The 19,474-nt window shown below is 37.8% G+C and overlaps 1 protein-coding gene across 2 annotated transcripts in view; it reads left to right on the forward strand.

Annotated features, from left to right (window-relative positions):
* Window positions 1-19,474, forward strand: part of WAPL (WAPL cohesin release factor) — a 74,068-nt gene that overhangs the window by 19,822 nt on the left and 34,772 nt on the right. For both annotated transcript variants that reach the window (XM_082486043.1, XM_082486042.1), the window contains exons 3-4: window positions 3,519-4,568; window positions 10,903-11,021. In XM_082486043.1, coding sequence (XP_082342169.1) covers window positions 3,519-4,568; window positions 10,903-11,021 — 1,169 coding nt within the window. The remainder of the gene's footprint in view (window positions 1-3,518; window positions 4,569-10,902; window positions 11,022-19,474) is intronic.

Below are 19,474 nucleotides of genomic sequence, written 5' to 3' on the forward strand. Positions count from 1 at the left end.
CAGAACTGATGAATGAACAGAAGAATTCAGGGAGTTTGGTTTAGATTAAATGATCTTAAGTGAAAGACTTTAATATGCGCTCTGTGAATATCTGCATTTTGTGTATTAAAAATCAGGAGTTTTACTAGAACATATGTGAAAGTATGTGTTATAGGGTAGTCGTGATTTTTGTGATGTACTAGCAGCAGAGTGTAAAAAAAAAAAAAAAAAAAAAAAAACAAAACAAAACAAAAAAAACAAACCACAACCCACCAAACAAAAAACCCCAACCTTTTTCAGAATTGTTGATTAACGTTTCTTTGGAGACAGATTCCTTGGTAATTTTTCCCATTAATTTTTTGTCAATGCTATTGATGTGTATGAGCTATATATATTTTTATGTATCTTTGGCCTCTTTTGGTCTGTCTTCCAGGCTTGATGTGTTGATCATCTTTTCTGCTTGGGAGTACAAACTATAGCTGAGATAATAACGATTCAAGCTAAGACAACGTAAAATTAAATTTCAGCTTTTTTCATCTCAAAACAGATTCACGAATTATTTGACTCGGGTTGTAATATGCTTTCACACGTGTGTATTCCATTCCTTCCCTGGGAAGATGAGATTTGAGTTGGTCCTGGTATGAAATGCACCTCTTTAAAATCCCAGAATTCCTTAGGATGGGAAAACCGTGCCCTTTCCAGATATGCATAATGAAACTTCTTCCTAATGCTTCAGTAAAGTATTGTTTAGTAAGCCAAGACAGGCGTATTTTAAATGTACTTATTTTAAATGTTGCTTAGACTTTATTAATTCAAGCAAATATGCACTCAGATACGGAACAGTAGTGGTGAGGCTACAAAATAGTGTATTTTAGCGAGAAAGTCTGAAAAATTTTTGAGTTTAATTTGCTGGTTTTCATCCCTAAGTATTATGGTAGCCTTTAATTGCACAATAATATTAAACATATGGGGGGAAGGAACATATTGTACACTGTCAAACTCACTCTCTGATTACAGAAAGATTAATTTTGGTTGGGCCCCTTAGATTATCACAAGCATGAGACTGAAAAGGGAATAACAAGTTTTCTTGTATAATGTATTGATACTAGAAAAGATTAAACAAGATTCCATCGCTGAGATGGCTAGGACTGATGTTCTTTGGGGAATTTAGTTTTGCGTTTCATATATTCTGTGAAGAGGGTTTGTTTTTTTTTTTATTTCTAGCTGAGTATGTAAATGTCTATGACAAACCTCAGCTGGGCTCCCAGAAAGCTTAGATGCAGTTCATGAGATATTACTTGTCCTGCCTGCCTGAGCAATTTCAGCTAGGATTAAACCACTTTCCTGCAAAACTTGACTTGGTAGTCTGTCTTTCACTAGAATTTTCTGCTTGCACCTTACAGTTCTTTTATAAACCATATGTGCAAGGATGGTGTTTAGATGATGCTGTTTTAATTTGCAAACAAATGAACAAAAGCCCCTGGAACAGTAACAGTGCTCATTTTCCTCATCCGGAAGGTTGAAACCTTTCGGTCAGTGCTATGAAACGTCTGTGCCACTTGGGAAAATGGTAGCTGAGGAAGTTTAATGCAGTCAGGACTAGTGCTAAAGGATGTTAAAGCCTTCATTTTACTGGTGAGTTTAGGAAGCATTTGCTGCCTAACGAATTTGAACCTTAGGGGTTGCACTCTGCCAGTGGAACCTCTTCATTACTGTAGCATTCTGTGCTTGTGTCTTCTAAGTACGTTCTCTTCTAGGATTTTGTTTTTTTTCTACTTGTCCCTGTCCCAGTTGCTTCTGTTTCTCCACTGTATCTCATCATGTGCTACTCTTCCATGCATCAGGGTCTTCTGCATTCTAGTCAGACTTCTTATCTTCCTTCTCCTGGCCAGGCAGCCAGTACGGCGAGCGTTGATAGTAACGGTAGACACCTTGGTTCCTGGGTTTGCTTGTACTGTCTCGGAAATTTCAAAGAAATTTCTGCTCGTCTTGTTTCCGGGAAATAACACGCTTGTATTTCTGGGTATCTTTGTGTGTGTGTGAGGTGCAACAACAGAGTATGGCAGATGCAGATGCAATCTTCATGAAACTCTCGTACCAAATCCACCGAGCTTTTGTTGGTATTCAGGGAAACCAAAGGGAACGGTTTCTGTAGCAGTTCAGAGGACAACAGGTGGAAGACTCAGTGCTGTCTTTCCTGGCATTACTATTGGTCGGGCTGGAAACAAACCTTAAAAAAACTGATTTCTTACAGTGGCATTTGTTCTCTTTGACAGCGTAAGATGCAAGTGTGGCTATGGGTTGGAGAAGTGCAAGACTAACTTTTGGCAGCAGCTCTTCTTCAGATCTGTAGAAGTCCATTGTGAAAACTTGCATTTGAGAAGTGATTTAATTTGGAACTCTGAGATTTGCATCTTCTGTATTTTTTCTGGAAGTCCAACTATTTTAATTTGAAGCAGCAAAATAAAATAACAGTTGCTGAGGTTGTGTGCCCTTCTGTCCAGGGTTCATTGATCAAAACTTATCGTACAGTTTGTAACAAGGACTGTAGCATTTTTAGTACAGATATGGTAGTGGATTACTTTCACTGGTTTTAGTAGCTCTACGGTTACTGCATTAGGCAATGAATTACAGGATAATGTTCAGCAAATTTACTTGACTTCGTCAGTAGGTTCTGTGGCCCGTGCTGATTTTCATTTCTACTATGATGATGCCTCACTACTATTTACTTCTTAGACCAGGAGTATCTGCAGGAGTAGCTGTAACCTGCCCATGCATCCCTTTTCCTGACTACAGTAGGTTACTATAATTCATCTTGTAGTATTAAAAATGAATCCATGCAGACTTAGCTAATCCATTGATTCATGTGTGTTTTGTGTTTCCAATAATATTACCTGTTCAAGTTTGTGCAAAAGCAAAAAGTACTTAAAAGTAGGGCATCTGAAGTAAATCAGACGCTAAAATCTGTATTGCAAAACTTTTATTTGAAACACTAGTGTAGTTGCAATAGCTTGATCTAAACGAGGATTGGGGGAGGTGTTTACATAACAATAAACACAACACAACCTATGTACAGGAAGGAAAATTATTATTATATAGTTAGAAAATGTTTTATAATAGCTCTTTATCTCTAATTATTCACTGTCAGTCACTTGTGCATGAAACATTGAATGGTGATCAACTTCACTGAAAATTTCACTGCATACTTGCTCCTTTTTTTGTGTGTAGGTTGTATAGATAAGTAAGTGGTTGCAATTAGGGTTTGGTATTGTTTTTTTCATTATGCGCATTATTTCAAAGTGACGCTTATTTCGAGTTAGTGTATATTTTTTCTAGAAATGGTGAGAAGGTTTTATAGCAAAAATTTTAAACTGGAAGGCTTAAAAAGTGCAAACTGGGAGGATAAGGAGCTCTTTAATGTTCTTTGTCATAGAACACTGAATATTTGCTGTTATGTTGTGACTTTTCAAAGTTGTCCATGAGGGTGATTACTTTTTTTTTATAATGCTTTTTAGTAATAAATTTATCTTTTCTTGTAGATAAAATACAGAACTTGAATGAAGATAATGAGAAGAACAGTCATTTCATCTATGAGAATGCTGAAGACGGTAACAAAACCAATGCTGAAACTACAGACACTTCAGGATACAACATTGAAGCCAAGGTCTTGCCTGATTCTTGGGACTCCCACATTGGAAAAACAGCCGACTCTCCATCAGAAACATCTCAGATGAAGGGGCCATTAAGAACTCACTTGTACGAATGGGAGGATGAAACTGAAGATACCAGAACTGGAGAGTATATATTAGATTTTGACAATGAACATCTCTCAGAGATGAAGAGCAAGGATGAGGAGGGTGATAAAGAAGATGCTGAAAATCCAAAGGAAGCCATTAGTGAAGAACTTGTGCAAACTATTCCTAGGCCAAGCAACTGTAGGACATACTGTCGATCCAACAAAGCAAAACCGCAGGGGGCAACAAATTTTGACAAGCTAATGGATGGCACTAGTCAGTCTTTATCCAAAGCAAACAATGAGTCAAATAATGATGGTCTGAACCCAGCAAAAAAAGTTTCTTTAAGTAGCGGGACCAGTTTTAGAGGGACGGTTGGACGGACTAGAGACTACACTGTTCTACATCCATCTTGCTTGTCAGTTTGCAATGTTACTATACAGGATACCATGGAACGAATCGATGAATTCACCACAGCAGCCCCTACTGACTTGGGAGAAGCTGGACGCTTGAGAAAAAAAGCAGACATTGCTACTACAAAAACTACAACCAGGTTTCGACCAAGCAATACCAAATCCAAAAAGGATGTCAAATTAGAATTTTTTGGGTTTGATGATCAAGATGAGGGAGGGGGAGATGAAGGCGCCTCTAGAAGTTCTGGGAGTTCCAATTACAAAATCAAGTACTTTGGGTTTGATGACTTGAGTGAAAGCGAGGATGAAGACGAAGAGTGGCAGGTAGCGGAAAGGAAAGCCAACAAAAAGCGAAGTAGAACTGCACCCTCGTCTTCGCTACAGTCAACCTCTGACAGCAATGAAAACTGTTCCCAGGATAACCAGCTCAGTACCAATGCAGGTAAGCAGAACTCTTCTGGAATGCATACTTAAAATCTAAATTCAGTTGACCTTTATGTTTTGTTCTTTCTGCAGTGTACCTAGGAGTTTGTTGGATGGTATAACTGATTTGGAAATGTAAAAGTGAAATGTGCTTCTTTCTGCTGTGGTCCTGTCTGGTGTTTCACAGCTGTTTTTAAGTATGCTTTGTACCCCTTGATCTTTTGCTAGAGGTAGAGTTTTTTTCTTTTTGAACATAAGTTTCTTACCTTTTTGGTGTGTTGAGCGGACAGTACCTATGCCTGGAAGGCACATATCTTACCACAGAAGCTCCACATCAGCCCAGAATTACAGACCTGATTATGGATATTTGAGTAGCTCTCAGACGTGTGAAGTATCTTCTTCCTTTTTGTGCTTTTGAATGCTTTTGTAAACAGTTTGGGCCTTTCTCAAGTTACATCTTATCCGAGGATGCGCAGCTTGAGGGAGGGGCTGTGAGGACCCACGGAGTGCCAGTTAGGTGGCTGACTTTGGGTGTACACGCACACACATATGAGTAAAACTTTTCACACAGAGTTTGCTGAGCAAGTTCTGGTGTTTGAGTGCCTTAGACTTGCTTGGTGGTTGGTTGGGTCCCACGTAATGACTTTGATTAAGGTTGAGGTGTGTTGGTGAAGAAGAAAAGGAGTAACTTTGGTGAAAGGTTTCTTTTAGCTTTTTCTCTTTGAAAAAGTCTAATGCCAAAGAATTAGTATGTTGGAATAAGTATTTCAAAACACTGCTGCTGTTCCAGGGAACTTTTTGGTCCTCCATTTTGGAGCATGAAGCATGAGCAGTTTTTATCCATTCACTGAAGTTCTTAATTTTTAAGACTTTGGCAAGATGTATTTCATTGTGATGGGGAGAGGGGAGGACTCAAGACTAGCCTTGCAAATGTTGGAGAAGCTGTTTTTTCCTACAAATAACTTTTGCTAATATAATCCAGAAATAAAATTTCATAAGAAAAAATGTTAATTTCTCTGTTCTAATTATAGCGGTCTCTAAAACCAAAATTGTCTTGTAAGCCTTTTAATCAAAGGTAAATGTAACTGCTAAGTTTTTTTTGTAAATACTAAAAGGCCCAAATACTGATATTATATGAGAAGATTTGTGTTGTACGAGAAGATCAAACAAAAAAATCTCTTGATTTGTTTTCATAAAATTTAATTACGATGGGACACTTGCATTCCAGCCTCTCTTGAAAATGGGTTTAACTTAAAGGGCTGCTTATGAAATACTGCATCTGAGTTGCTTTCTCTGTCGAGTCTTTGTTCAGCCATTTATTCCAAGGGAAAAAAAAGGTCACTTATACAGTTAATGCAGCTGAGATGCTGATCCATCAAATAATCCTTTCAGCTGCTGTCCTCTGGAGTCTCAAAATATCTACAGTTTGCGTTCAGCACGTTTACCAAGGAGGCCATTATACTCTTAGGTATCACAGATTATTTTTCTGAAATATTTTCCTAAGAGATTCCCATGGCACAGGTAGATGTAGATTTGTGTTTTGTTAGTTTCTTAATGTACTTTTCCACTTCTCAGGTAAGAACTACCTCTCAGTGCCTCTGCTGAGAGATGCTTCCTCTTTATTTTCCATCTCCTTTGCTCATTTGATTCCTGTTTTGTGCTGCTGAAGCCAGGTGAGATTTGACTTGTATTTTTTCTTCAGAAAACTGAAAGGGTGACATGAAGTTATTTTCCTAAGTTGCAGCACATAACCTAGTTCAGTCCTGTAGTATGGATTATAAAAACAGGGAGTCAGTCGTTGCCCTGGAATTTGTAGGACTCCTTGATGTATTTCATGCTGTCTTCTCTCAGACCTTTGACAATTTTGAGCATCGTAATCACTTGGAATAGCCATATTAAGGTCCTTAAATATAATGATACTGAGCCTGAGAATTTATCAAGGACTTCTACATCTCAGCCTGAAGTTGTGGTTAAAATACGTGACATTGCCCTGAGGTATCATCTTTACATACTGAAAAAAAAATTGATTTATGTCTCCATGGAAAATGCCAGTTTTTAATCCAAGCCTCTGAAAAAGCTTTCAGAACATCTTGTACAATAAAACTTTTGCATGAAGCTGCAAACAGTACTGAGAGGTCCTAATGCTACCTGAGTTCTGTGTGTGCTGTTCTCTTTTGTACTAATGAGTAAATCCACAGATAAAAATTCAGTGTTCCCGTTCCAGGTTGACAGGTGAGATGTCAGATTGCCTTTCTGAATTCCAGCCCCGGAAATTCCTAAGACTGATTTTGACATTCCATGTGCAAAGAATGTTATATAGCATAGTCAGTTTTTCAGGAAATCCCATGCTTTCTGTTACAGTCTTACAAAATTTTTTGCCATAATACTGATTTGGTTACTTACCGTAATCTAGGCCTACTTTTATGAAGCATATTTTAGAATCTTGGTATAAAACATCATGCAAAGATTTTCTGACTGAACTGGAAATGGACTACTTCTTCCAGTCTAGTAGCTCACAGTTGAGGGAAAATAAGTTTAATAATACATATTTAAATGTTTCTGCAAAGGAAATTTAGGGAAGCACTAAGGACTAGATGGACAATATTATTGTTAGTGCAGGAAAAAATGCAAAGTAGAATCAATTTTAGTTAGACTGTCTTTCACTGAGGTGTCTTTTCTGTTGTTCACTTGTATGGTAGGCTTGTCTGCTGAAATGGTTAAAAAACACCAAAAAACCAAACCACCCCCCCAAAAAAACCCCCAAAACAAAACCCAAACCTTGAGATGCTCTGGCTTTTAAATTCCTGGATACTCTTCACAGACTGAAGCAAAGGTGGCCTTCAGTAACTCCGCCTTCTCTGCATCCTCCATCCCCAGGGCACCCATCTCATTCAGCAGTGGGCCAACATTTTCCCTAGTCTTCCTTTTGCTACTGACGTACTTGACGAATTCCTTCTTGTTGTCCTTGACATCCCTTACCAGTTTTAATTCCAAGTGGGCCTTAGCCTTCCTTGTTGCATCTCTGCATACTCTGACAACGTTCCTATATTCTTCCCAAGTATCCAGTCCCTTTTTCCACCTTCTGTAAATTCCTTTTTCTATTTGAGTTTTTCCAGAAGCTCCTTGCTCATCCATGCAGGTCTCCTGCCTCCTTTCCTTGATTTCTTACTCGTGGAATGCACCAAGGTATAGTAAGGCTTAACCAAAAATAACTTTAAGCTTCAGTTTTGAAGAGCAAACCTGTGTCTTTGGGATGGTGTTGTACTTCTGGAAATAACTGTGCTATCGGTTTATTTCTTTCTTTTTCTAAAGATCCTGCCATGGTTGTCAGTGGTTGCAAAGATTTCTAATATATTAAACTTCTGAGCTTGTAGTCTCATAATGCCTTATTTCCCACCTGTTCAACTGGGACACCTTGTTCATGCTTCGTATACTACATTTCATTTTGGCCAATGACAATAAAATTATTATAGAAAGTGGCAGGCATAAAAAAAATAAAGAAAAATGTTGACTAAAATTAAACATTCCCATGTCTCTATGTAGATTGACAGGATAAACAGGATAGAGCCCTGAAACCTTCTGCTGAAAGAAGGTATGAAGATCTGTCCTCTCTAACATGCTTATTTTTATTTGGTTCACCTCCTTCTTCACTATATATCTCATAAGCAATATAGTAATGATGAGCTACAGTATTCTTGATTTAAATTATAGTAGCAGTTATCCTGTTATTGCAGTGTAAGTATTGGTTAGCCTTTTGCTTTGTAAATCGGTTCTAATATCCAACTTAACCTGTGTCATGCATCCATTTTCCTTTCAGCGATCAAGGTGGGATTCCTATAATCTTTTTGTACAATAAAATAGCTTTCGTGTATCAGCATCTAGCACTCTGTTCATTTCTGGTGAACAACTTGCCCTATTTTTTTTTTTTCTTCCTTTGCATCTCCTCAAAAACTGAATCACCTTAATTGGGTAAATATTTTTAGCCCGTTAAGAGTACATCAAAGTCCTCAAAGGCAGAGTCCTATTTGGACTTCAAAATCTTCTGCAGAATTACCCTCAGGCACTAAAACAGAACTGAGTTGTTTTTCCCCAGGAAACTTACTGTGGTGGTGCCTTCTAGTTGGTCTTTGAACATCTTTCCAATTTTAGCCGAGACAGGCAAATTATCTGAAAGTTTATAAATGCCTTGAAAATGGTTGGATAGAGGAGAAAAGGCCTTACATCCTCCCGTATTGAGGAAAAGGTCAACATGCTCATCTTTTCTTGATTGAGGGGGGGGAAAACTTCCATACAAGAGAGAGCTGTGGAAAACAAGCTTCATTAGCATCACTGCTTACCAAACTACTCGTGTCTTTGCCTGGCTCAGTTAATGTTAACAAAAGACTTCTCCCCCACACTCTATTTAGTTTAGATTTGAAAACCTGGTAAGATACGTATGCAGAGCGCTTTTAGGATACCTAGAAGGCCTCAAAGAGCAAATAAAAGCATTCCAGATAATCTTTCAAAACTAATCATAAAAGTGTTTGATGTGCTAGCAACATAAAAAAATGCAAAATTATCCTATTGTAAGTGGGAGTGGAAATATTTTTATCAAGAAGTTTCCTTGAATTTAAAATTACCTAATTTAAATGGGATAGTTCAGGATCACATAGGAGTAGAACTCGTACAAACTTCAGTGATTTTAAAATTGTGGCTTAGTTGATACAGAGCACTATTAATCAATATTAACCACAATATCAGCTCCAAGACTTAATGCAAGACACAAATTATTGTGCTGATTTGCTGGGTGAAAACACATCTTGCATTTCTAGTGACTTGCATGTTTCTAATTACTGTAGTCAAGTGAGTTACTTTTTAGCTTTTAATCTACAATAGGAGGGTCCGGTTCTGTTGGTTTGACTTTCTTTGGGAATTGCATTCAGGGCCCAGCTTCAAAATTATTTCCGGATTTGTAAGGATGTGTATCAAAGCAATTTGATTTGACTCCTTTAATTGGTAAGTTCCAGCAAAGAACCAAGTGGACTTATATCGAGATTTGGAAGTAGTTTTGCTTTAATTAAGTTAATGAGAATTGGTTTGTAATATTTGTCTTCTGTTAGACCAATTTTATCAAAACATCTTTTAAAGTCAGTTATTTTCAGAGAAATTGTTCACATTGTGTTCTTAAGCTCTTGTGCTGACATAGTACGGCTAAACTGAAAACCAGTGGGCTGGGATGTGAGAGGCTGGATCCAGGAGGTGCCTTGCAGTGGGCATCCTGCCGGCCCTGGTGCTGCCAAGCCCGTTGGCATTTAGCGTGATTTAAGAAACTTTTGAGCCTTATTTTAAGAATACTTCTGTCCCCCAGACTAGGTAAGTTTTGTGTCCTTGTGCAGGCTGTTAGAAATTTGCTTGCCTGATGTGCTTTTGATTGCCTTCTTACGGAGGCACTTGCCCCATCCTATTTACTGGATGTGAGTGAATTTGGGATTAGAGTAACCAATCCAACCTCCTTGCATTTTTGTAGTGCAGTTTTCAGCAGCTTCTCTAGAATAGATCAGTTTTCTAAACTGTTTATCAGATGAAACAGTGCTTATCTGTGCCTCTCTTTATTTCCGTCTTGAAATTTATGGTAACTTCTGGTTTGTGCCAAGTAAAAGAAAATAAGCTGGTCTCCAAGGGATAATGCTTCAAATACAGCACAAGTTTAAATGAAAAAAAACTAGGACAAGAATTTAATTGGATCAGTGAATTACCGATTTACACTCCAAAACTTAGTTCTGGAACTACTGGTAAGGCAAGTATTTAATACACTGAAAGGCTGTTCCAGTGGTTCCTTCTAGCTGACTCCTTTCTGAGCTGATGACCATATTTTTTAATACTGTTTGTAGTAGAATAAGCAAATATAAACCAGCTGCCTTCATGAAAGTGACGTAGGATCAGTTCTTCGGTCCTGTAATTGTAGCGGGAAGTATTCTTCTAAATCTTTTGATCTCACACTTTGAAGAACCCCATATAATAGTTAATTCATCTGCTGCTCCGAGTTGTAGCACTAAGCTATAAGCAAGCATGTATAAAAAGGTAACCTGGGATTCACAGGAGTATAAAATGGGAAATAATAACTCGAAGTTTACACAATGGGCAAGAGGTGCTGTAATAATTGTGACCGTGTACCTTGTAATGTATACAGTCCAGTCAGTAAACCCGAGCTCCATCCAGATCTATGTTTGGCTTTAAAGCTGATTTTTCTGATGGAGCTTGTTTATTGTATAATTTCAGGAGCTGTACATGTGCAAATGTCAGATGCGAGAAATGCTGTAGCAGTTCAACAGCTTTAAATATGGTTGTTTCATGTCTATATTTACCTCTTACAGATCTTCTGGAGTTTTCAGAGGATGCATCTGGTGTGCCTGAAGGCAATAAGAAATCCACAAATAAACAAGGTGATAAATCTAAGGAAAACACCAGGAAGATTTTTAGTGGGCCAAAGCGGGTGAGTAATAATACTGAAACCAAAACAAAGTTCTTATTTTAATTAACTCTTCAGTATTGATGTTTCTTCTTATAAATGTAACAGGGCTTTTGTCCCAGTTTATATCTGCACTTGAGGTGATTCATTGGCTTTTAAGGTTACATCTGGAAAAGTAAAACCTTCAGGTGCAAAATTTTTCTATCGATGATTGAGAATTTAACTTTTCAGATGCAGGTCTGGGGTTGCACAATGGTAACGAGCAACCTAGATGCATTCCCTTCTAGATGATCGTTACAACAAAGCACCATTAAATGCTGTTGGTTGTGTTTTCTTTCTTTCTTCACTCTCCCAGGAAATTTCTATCATATTATAGGACTGAGCCTTTCTGAAAGCTTCAAATTTGGCATTGGGATGGTCTTTGTAAGCACAAACGCCTTTACACCATGTGGAAAAGTGAGATTTTCTTTTAGTTAGGAAAAGTACACACACACAGCCCGATCTCACCCCTGTATACCCAAAGGATGTAGTATTTGGTATGAATTTGCCCTTTCATACTGTGAATGGAGCTTACTCATTTTGTTGATGCTAGGTGTGGTTTATCTTGCCTCTTGTTATAGGTTACTCAGTAAATTTTGGCTTTTAAGAAGGTGCATACAGCAAAGATTGTGTTTAGCTATTAGGTGAAAGTTTGCAATAGTGGGATCCATGTAATCTCCATTAAAAGAAGCTTTTATGACTTGATTATCCAGGATACCCATTTCTAACGCTTAAGGCCTTTTCATATGCTTTTTGCATAACACGTTCCCGTTGTCTGGTGAAGAGAGTAGCTGTCTCACCATTGTTGCAATCCAGAACTGGTGTAATATGAGAAAGAGGGAACTGGAGAGGGAAATGTGCTTGTATTTCTCCTTTCCCTTTGAGTTCCATAAGTTTTGCAAGACCCAGCAGTTGCATGTTGTAATAACAATTCTTTTTTATATGTGTTCAGAATATGTTCAGCAGTCTGACGGTTTAAGGAATTTTTTTAAAAATTATTTTCCTTGTTATTTTTCCTAAAGAATTCAAATAATTAAATCACACACTGAAATTTCTCATAAAGGTAACTAATTACTTGTGTTATATGATAGTTTTGCTTGAAGTATTTTTTTTTTCTAAGGTTTTTTTTTGGTCTTCCAAAACCAGAAGACTTTATTTTCTCCCAAGCTGTGTTGAAATATATATATATAAAATAATTTTCTATTTTAAAGTGTGGATTTGTGTGTGGAAGAAGGACACACGCAATCATAAAATAATAAATAAATTTGTTTTCTTTCTCAAAGCATGCAAGGGAGTGTTTTCATTTGGGAGGACATGTGACCAATAAGTACTGTCCGTTGTAATGCCCTTTAAAAAGGAAGTACCGCTTGTTGTTGCTTCGTGCCTTTGAACAGAATGGGGAGCTCTTCGCTGCTAACTCCTGCCTCGAGAGTTTGAAGTTAGGCTATCGATAAATGAGGAGAGTCTTTTCAGAACTGAAATAGTATTTCTTGAAGATGAGAGTTCCTCAGCTTCTGCTGATTAAATAATTGTTTTTTAAAAATCAACTTCCTGTCAGTGAACGTGTTACAGTAGACTGAGAAACAGAAGTACAGGGAATGGAAATTTAACTGCAGTATTTTTAAGCAGCATAACGGCTGTGGGTGTTCTGGTAAATATGGAATATTTTTTGCATGTTTTAATATTTATATGCTTCAAGTACTATTCTGTAGTTGCACTTCATGTGTTTCTTGTTTAATTTTTATTCTTTAAATACTTGAGGGTTTATATGGAAACTTTTAATTAATTTTGAATGTATATACCATGCAATTATGTGGAAAAAAAAGTTACAGCAATATCATACCATATGAGAGAAAATGGTTTCAAGTCTAGAAAATTCTCCATTGGGAGTAAACGTAATTCAAGTGGGAAGGTGAGAATTAAACAGCCTTTTTGACCCTGTAGTGATATAATACACCTAGAAGTAGAAATTACCGTAATTGCGATTCAGATTTTAATGTTCTCTAATCATACAGCTGTTTCATGGATTTACCAAAAAAGCTTGTAAAGCTTGTTCTGGTGGTAGAGACACTGTAATTATCATCTTAAACTATAGATATAGACTCTTAATCCCAGTTGCATTTTAAGGGACTTTTCATTCTGGGAATGAAAAAAATGAACTAAAAGTATTAACCTGACCATAACTAAGTGACCTGAAAAAAAAAAAAAAATCTCTGAAACTTCTTCACTGTCTCATCACCATTTATTTTTTTTTTCCCTTGTAGAAACTAGCAGATGTACTATTAATTATTTTCTGCTAGGTAGTGATGTTAGAGGTATGGCACTTGGCACCACACTGAGCTGAAAAGCAAACAGCTCTGTTACTCAGGAAGCAACAGGTGGTATTGTAAAACTTCGGTAGATTCAGAAAGCTGAAATGTTTTTTTTCCAGTTCGTAGTCAGCAGGACTCTGGCCCATGTTTGTGCTTGTGAAAGCTGACCGTTGTACTCTAATGGTAAAGTCCAGTTCTTGAAACTTCAAGCATATGATAATAAAAGATTAGAGACGCTTAGTGAATAACAGTGTTTCTAAAACCTGCTTTTAATATAAGGAGTCTCACTGAAATCACAGACTATTCGCACATAATAATGAGAGTAAATGTTGCAGTAGTGTGCATATTATGATAGGTATGTAAAGTTTCAACCAGAATTCTGCTTTTAAGTGAATTAAATCTCTTTATCCTGAGCCTGTGTTACAGGGGGAATATTATGTTCCGTAGCAACACAATTATGTACTTACAGTACATAAATATTGGCATTACTTGACTTGCAAATTATGGGTGTGAAGCATACATGAGTAACATCTGCAAAAGTTTGTTTGCAGCTGTTTACATTTTTAATTCAACTGGTTCGGTAACTCATGCTCTAGCACGTAAGTTTGGGAAGTCTGTGGGGCCGTGATATGACCACCTGCTGGTCCCTTTGAGCTTAGTTCCCCTTCTACAGATGAAACTAGTTCTCATTTATCAGGCAAAAACCATTAAGGTATACAAGAACTTCTTTGTTCCTATGGTCCGAATTTAGTCAGACTAAAGGCTTGAAAATAGGGACCAGGAAAAGTATTTCCTGAGATTTCTTGGTCCTGCCCCTCTCACCACAGATTTGGGCTAGAGTCAGCAAGTGAGGAGAATCAGTTTTTGTAGGAATACTCTGGAACAGTTCCCAATAGTCTTATGCAAACTGCGTGTGTCTCTAAATAGGAACCTGAGAAAAAAACAAAACCACTTAGAAATGTATGGTAAAGAGAACTAGTCTATCACCAAACTTAATCTCCTGATTGGTCAGCCCTAGACGTCGATGACTGTGCCTGCTATTTTGTGCCAGATTTCTACTGTCAGTTCAGCATTTCTGTTGTCCAGTGTGTCATTAAGGGACCACCAAATCCCCTGAACTGCAAATTATCTGGGATGGCCCTCTGCTCTTAAGCTCGAAATGTATGATAAAGGGTGACCTGCAGCTCTGTGCTGATCCTAGTTCTGCCTGTAGCCATAGGAAGCCAATCTAGACAACGTGAATACTGATGACCTTTGAATATTCCAAGATAAGAATGTAAATAGAATTGCAAATTGTAATTAAAAGGTATGGGAGCCTTTCAGCTTGAGGGGCCAGGGAGAGGGCGAAGACTGTAATTCTTCTGTCAGTGCTCTTCAGTGCTAACTGCTAAGACGTATGGGAAGATTTAACTGTGTCGCATGAAGTGGGGCAAAGGTGCTATAAAAGAAAAAAGCACCGACTCTTTCAAGTAGACATAGCCAAAAGCAATCTCCATGTTGTGTTTTCTCAAAGTAGCATGAAATTTCAAGATATTCATAGAATCTAGGTTGGAAGGGACCTTTAAGATCATCGAGTCCAACCATCAGCCTAACACTGCCAAAAGCACTACTAAACCATGTCCCTCAGCACCACGTCTGCTCATCTTTTAAATATCTCCAAGGGTGGTGATTCCACCACTTCATTGGGCAGCCTGTTCAATGTTTTGTAATACTTTCAGTGAAGAAATGTTTCCTAATATCCATCCTAAAGTTCCCCTGGTGCAACTTGAGGCCATTTCCTGTTGTCCTGTCACCTCTTACTTGGGAGGGGACACCAACCCCCCACACTTTGCTACAACCTCATTTCAGGTAGTTGTAGAGAGCGATAAGGTCTCCTTTGAGCCTCCTTTTCTCCAGGCTAAACAACCCCAGTTCCCTCAGCCACTCCTTAGACTTGTTCTCGAGACCCCTCACCAGCTTCGTTGCCCTTGTCTGGACATGCTCCAGCACCTTAATGTCTGTCTTATAGCAAAGGGCCCAAAACCGAACACATTATTTGAGGTGTGGCCTCACCAGTGCTGAGTATAGACGAGTGCTGTATCAGGATATTTTTTTTCTGTGCCTTAGAATAAGTGAGCTTTAGAAATGGGTCTTTTGGAATTAATTTCTTAGATGTTGATGTTTTTTGCACTGTGTATATTTCATGCTAGTATTGACAGAATGCGATTCAGCAGCTATAAAAGACTGTCATTTACTTAAGAGGCTAAAACATACTTTTTATGATTGGTAACATGCAGAACAAAGTACTTACTGCATGGGCAGTCTACATTGGGGATTCATGGATTGTTCAAACTAAAAACTAACCTGAATGCTAGTCCATTGCTTAATGACTTCTGACTTCAGTTAAAATTTGTGCATTTCCCTTAACTACTTGCTTTTGCAATGAAAACTGAATGCTTATTGACAAATTTAAACTATCTTAAATATTTTTTCTTATTCTTATGTCTTGTTATACCTGGAGAAATTCCTCTAAACTCACTTGTTGAGGTCTTAGCTCTAGAAAACCTGTCTGTTTTATGACTATACGTTTCCCCACATGTACACAGTGAATGGGGAGAACAACATAACATCAGTGTGCTTTTTTTTTTTTTTTGCCTCTCACGCACACATTGGGTTGTACAGGAAAAAGTATGGGAAAGCCTCTTTCCCACTAATGTGGTTATCATAGTGTTTCGTTTGGGCCACTCAAGTACTGGACCACGGAATTTCCCGTGCAAAGCACTTTCCTTGTTTTTAACAGTGGCATCGCTTTAATGTTATTCCACTAGTAGGGAATGCATTTGTCAGGGAAAGCTGAGATCTTCTTATATTATGCATTAAAAAGCACCACCACTGTCAGAAAGCCCTAAAAAAAACCCAAACCCAACAAACCCCAACTTGCTACAAGGACTGGTTTTGCCTGAAAAAGACAAAAAATACTGACAGGAGTATTTGGTGAAGCTGCCGTTGCTCTCATTTTGCTCCACCTGCTCACTTCTGTTACTTTGCTCCTTCAGTTTCCTGAGGTTGTGTACTGACCTAAACTGAGGAACCCATCTGTCTTTAAAAAATAACCTCCTGAAAGGAAACATTTAACATAAATCTCAGTCCGGTTCACTGGGGGACTCTAAACAGTTACATCCACTCACTTGAGGGAACTGAAGAAGAGAGATTAAGTCGTCTTAACCTGGTTAAGTCAACATTGCAACTGAGAAATGCTCACTAAACACAGCCGGTGTTAGCAGGATTACATGCGTTACTTTGATCAAGTGACATTAATAGAGTTAGTCATGACAGTAGTGTTGAATACATGAATGAAATCATTGCTGAATTCAGACATGGCTTAGCCAAGAGACTGCTGCTGAACTCTGTATCAAAGTTAAAAACTTGATCCAGCCATAACCCTTTAACTACTTAGTGCTTTTCATGTTTTATTCGTGTTTTACGAATAACTGCTCTATTTTTTGCCCAACGAGGTACAGAAACGTGTGCAAGATTTCAAAGTGTGTTTTTTTTGACAGATCAATTGGAAGGATGTATTAAATTACTACTGTGTGAAGAGCGCTGATTTCCAGTTATTGAATGCTGAAGAGTGGAAAAAAAATATATTTTCTTCTGTGTGACTTCAGTTTGATGTGCAACTAGTCCATAGTTCGTTATTTAATTGCATCTTTCTTGTCCAGTAGGCAGGGTTTTTCCCATGAGTAGGTTGTTTTCATTGAGTTGCCATATTCCTGTTACAAATTTTAGGCACTGTGAGAAATGGTCAGTCCTTGAAAATAAAGTTTACGTGTGATCCTGTTGTTCCTAATAGGATTTGCTGTAACAGAAGTTTAAGGGTGTAACCTATGAGATCTTCTACAGGTTGCTGTGAGCTTTTTCCCCTGGTGCTTCATGCTGACTGGCAGAAGCTATAAATATCAGCTTGAAACAAATGCTGTGTCTAAGTTTACTTGAATCCAAGAAGAAATACTTGTACCTGATCTTTAAAAGTGTTTTGAAATTGAAGAAGTACAAAACCATGCATGGCGCTTGGTTCGACTGAGTAATCTTACGGCTAATATGGCAATGACGCGTGCGTGGGAGGGGAAAGAAACTAGGCTGCGCTGTGATCTGTAGTTTTCCACTTAGCTTGTATTATACTTTACAGTAGATGTTTATCAAAGACATCCTGCAGGTAACACTTATTTTGGCTTGCCTGCAAATGAACCTGCGTTTCCCCAAATAAAATTTTTAAATTTTTTTTTTATTAGATTTAATGTATGTGAAGACTAATGTATCTTAAAGTGCACAACCTCAAGCAGTTTTGGTTAATTGTTTTTCCATAGTTTGTTTTAAGTAAACAGTCTTGGAAACGCAGCAATGGAAGTGTAATTCTAAAGTTTTGCTCTATCAGTTGTAGCCCTTTCCATACATTTAATGGTAGGATCAGAGTAGACTGGTCAGAACTAACGTTAAAAAGAACTGCTTGTCTTTTATCTTGCATAACCTTTAGGAAAAGAGTGTCCTACCAAAAGGATGAACAAGTTATCACAAAGCACTTTTTTCAGTCGTATTCAACTGCTGATACTGCACACATTGAGCTGCTATTTGCATCCTAATTTCGGATGTCAAAATTGCATTGTTTTTTATAGGAAAGATTATTAGTTGACACTTGCTATTTTGACTCTGTTGAGGAGTTGAGCTGAATTTTGACAATCAAAATGTTCTGTGAAATCTCTGGCTTGTATCGGTTTAATGCTAAGCCAGCAGTCTGTTTCATCAGCAGTTTGACAAACAGTGGTGGTCAGATCTGACAACCTGTGACAGCATGTTGCTGTTTCTGCAGTACATTCCTTTCATTTACTGGTTGGTGCTTCTGGCAGATGGTCTGCCCAGTCCTGAACTGAAGTGGTTTTTGTGGGTATTTTTGTCCAAAAACTATTTGTTGGAATGATGCACAAGAGATGAGCTGTTTTAAGTGCTAACCCATTATAAACAGCTTGTATGTTTTAAGCAACTTTCATATTGCTGGAGTAAAAATGAATGTTAAAAAAAAAAAAATAAATGATAAAAGGCTAAGACTAAATCTGTTTATTAAACAGTTGATTTGTTAAAAAACAACGCTTCATATTGATACGATTATTTCACTTAGCCTTTGCAAAATCAAATTCTTCGGTAAGCATATTTATTTAATACTGGCTTCCTAGTGCTTTCCATTTAGGGATATTTTTTCTTCTTCTATTATTACTGTAAATAGGCCAAAACCAATTCTTAATTTTTAAGTTAGTAAACAGGATACCAATCAGGACCGGCAGGTTTTTAGAGTAGTCACCTAATTGGAAGAGTGAAGTATCCGCTGTAATTTTATAGAGTTGAGTTGGAACATAACACTTAGAAGCCATCTCAGAGTGAAAGCAAATGCCAAGAGTTGGTCTGCTAACTTCAAGATAATCGTTTGATGCTGATCAAAATTATTTTCTTCCCACTCCTTTATATTAAACTGTGGTGAAGAAGGGTGTGTTCTGGTAGATGCTGAGCTGAGATCCTTCCACCTGGCAAAATTGCTTCCTTGTCTGTGCCCAATATGCAGCTGTTAGGTAGAACTGTGGTGGCAACGATTGGAAGTGCATTTCTTCTCCTTTGCAGTGTCAAGAAGATGTCACCAGTTGAGACATAGCTTTGTTCTGAGAAAGGTAGGGATGCGAAGTGCACTGCAAGGGTAACAGGCGAAGTCCTTGGAGAGGCCAGAGAAATAAATGAAAAATAAGCATGGAGACCCTTTTCCCTTTGTGCGTGCTTGCACTTTTCAGGAAGTGGAGAAATCGAGTTGAATGGAAAATGCTTAATATCACAGTGGAAACTTAGTGTTTTAGAATTCCAGCTCCTACTGGTGTTAATTCTTAGGTAAGAAGCAAAGATGCATTAAAACATTTTTGAAACCAGATTTTCTCTTGCATCTTTGCATTCCTCTGCTCCCCTCCCATCAGTTGCGTAGTTTCCAGTAATTAATTCAGTGTTTTAGTAATTAAACAACGCAGGATAACTGTGTAGGATAAATGTTTCATTGCACAAGGCCTCAAAGCTCTAAAACGGGAAGAATGCTCAGAGAGATTAAAATACACCCGT

This window comes from Vanellus vanellus, assembly GCF_965231255.1.
Source record: "Vanellus vanellus genome assembly, chromosome: 7".
NCBI lineage: Eukaryota > Metazoa > Chordata > Aves > Charadriiformes > Charadriidae > Vanellus > Vanellus vanellus.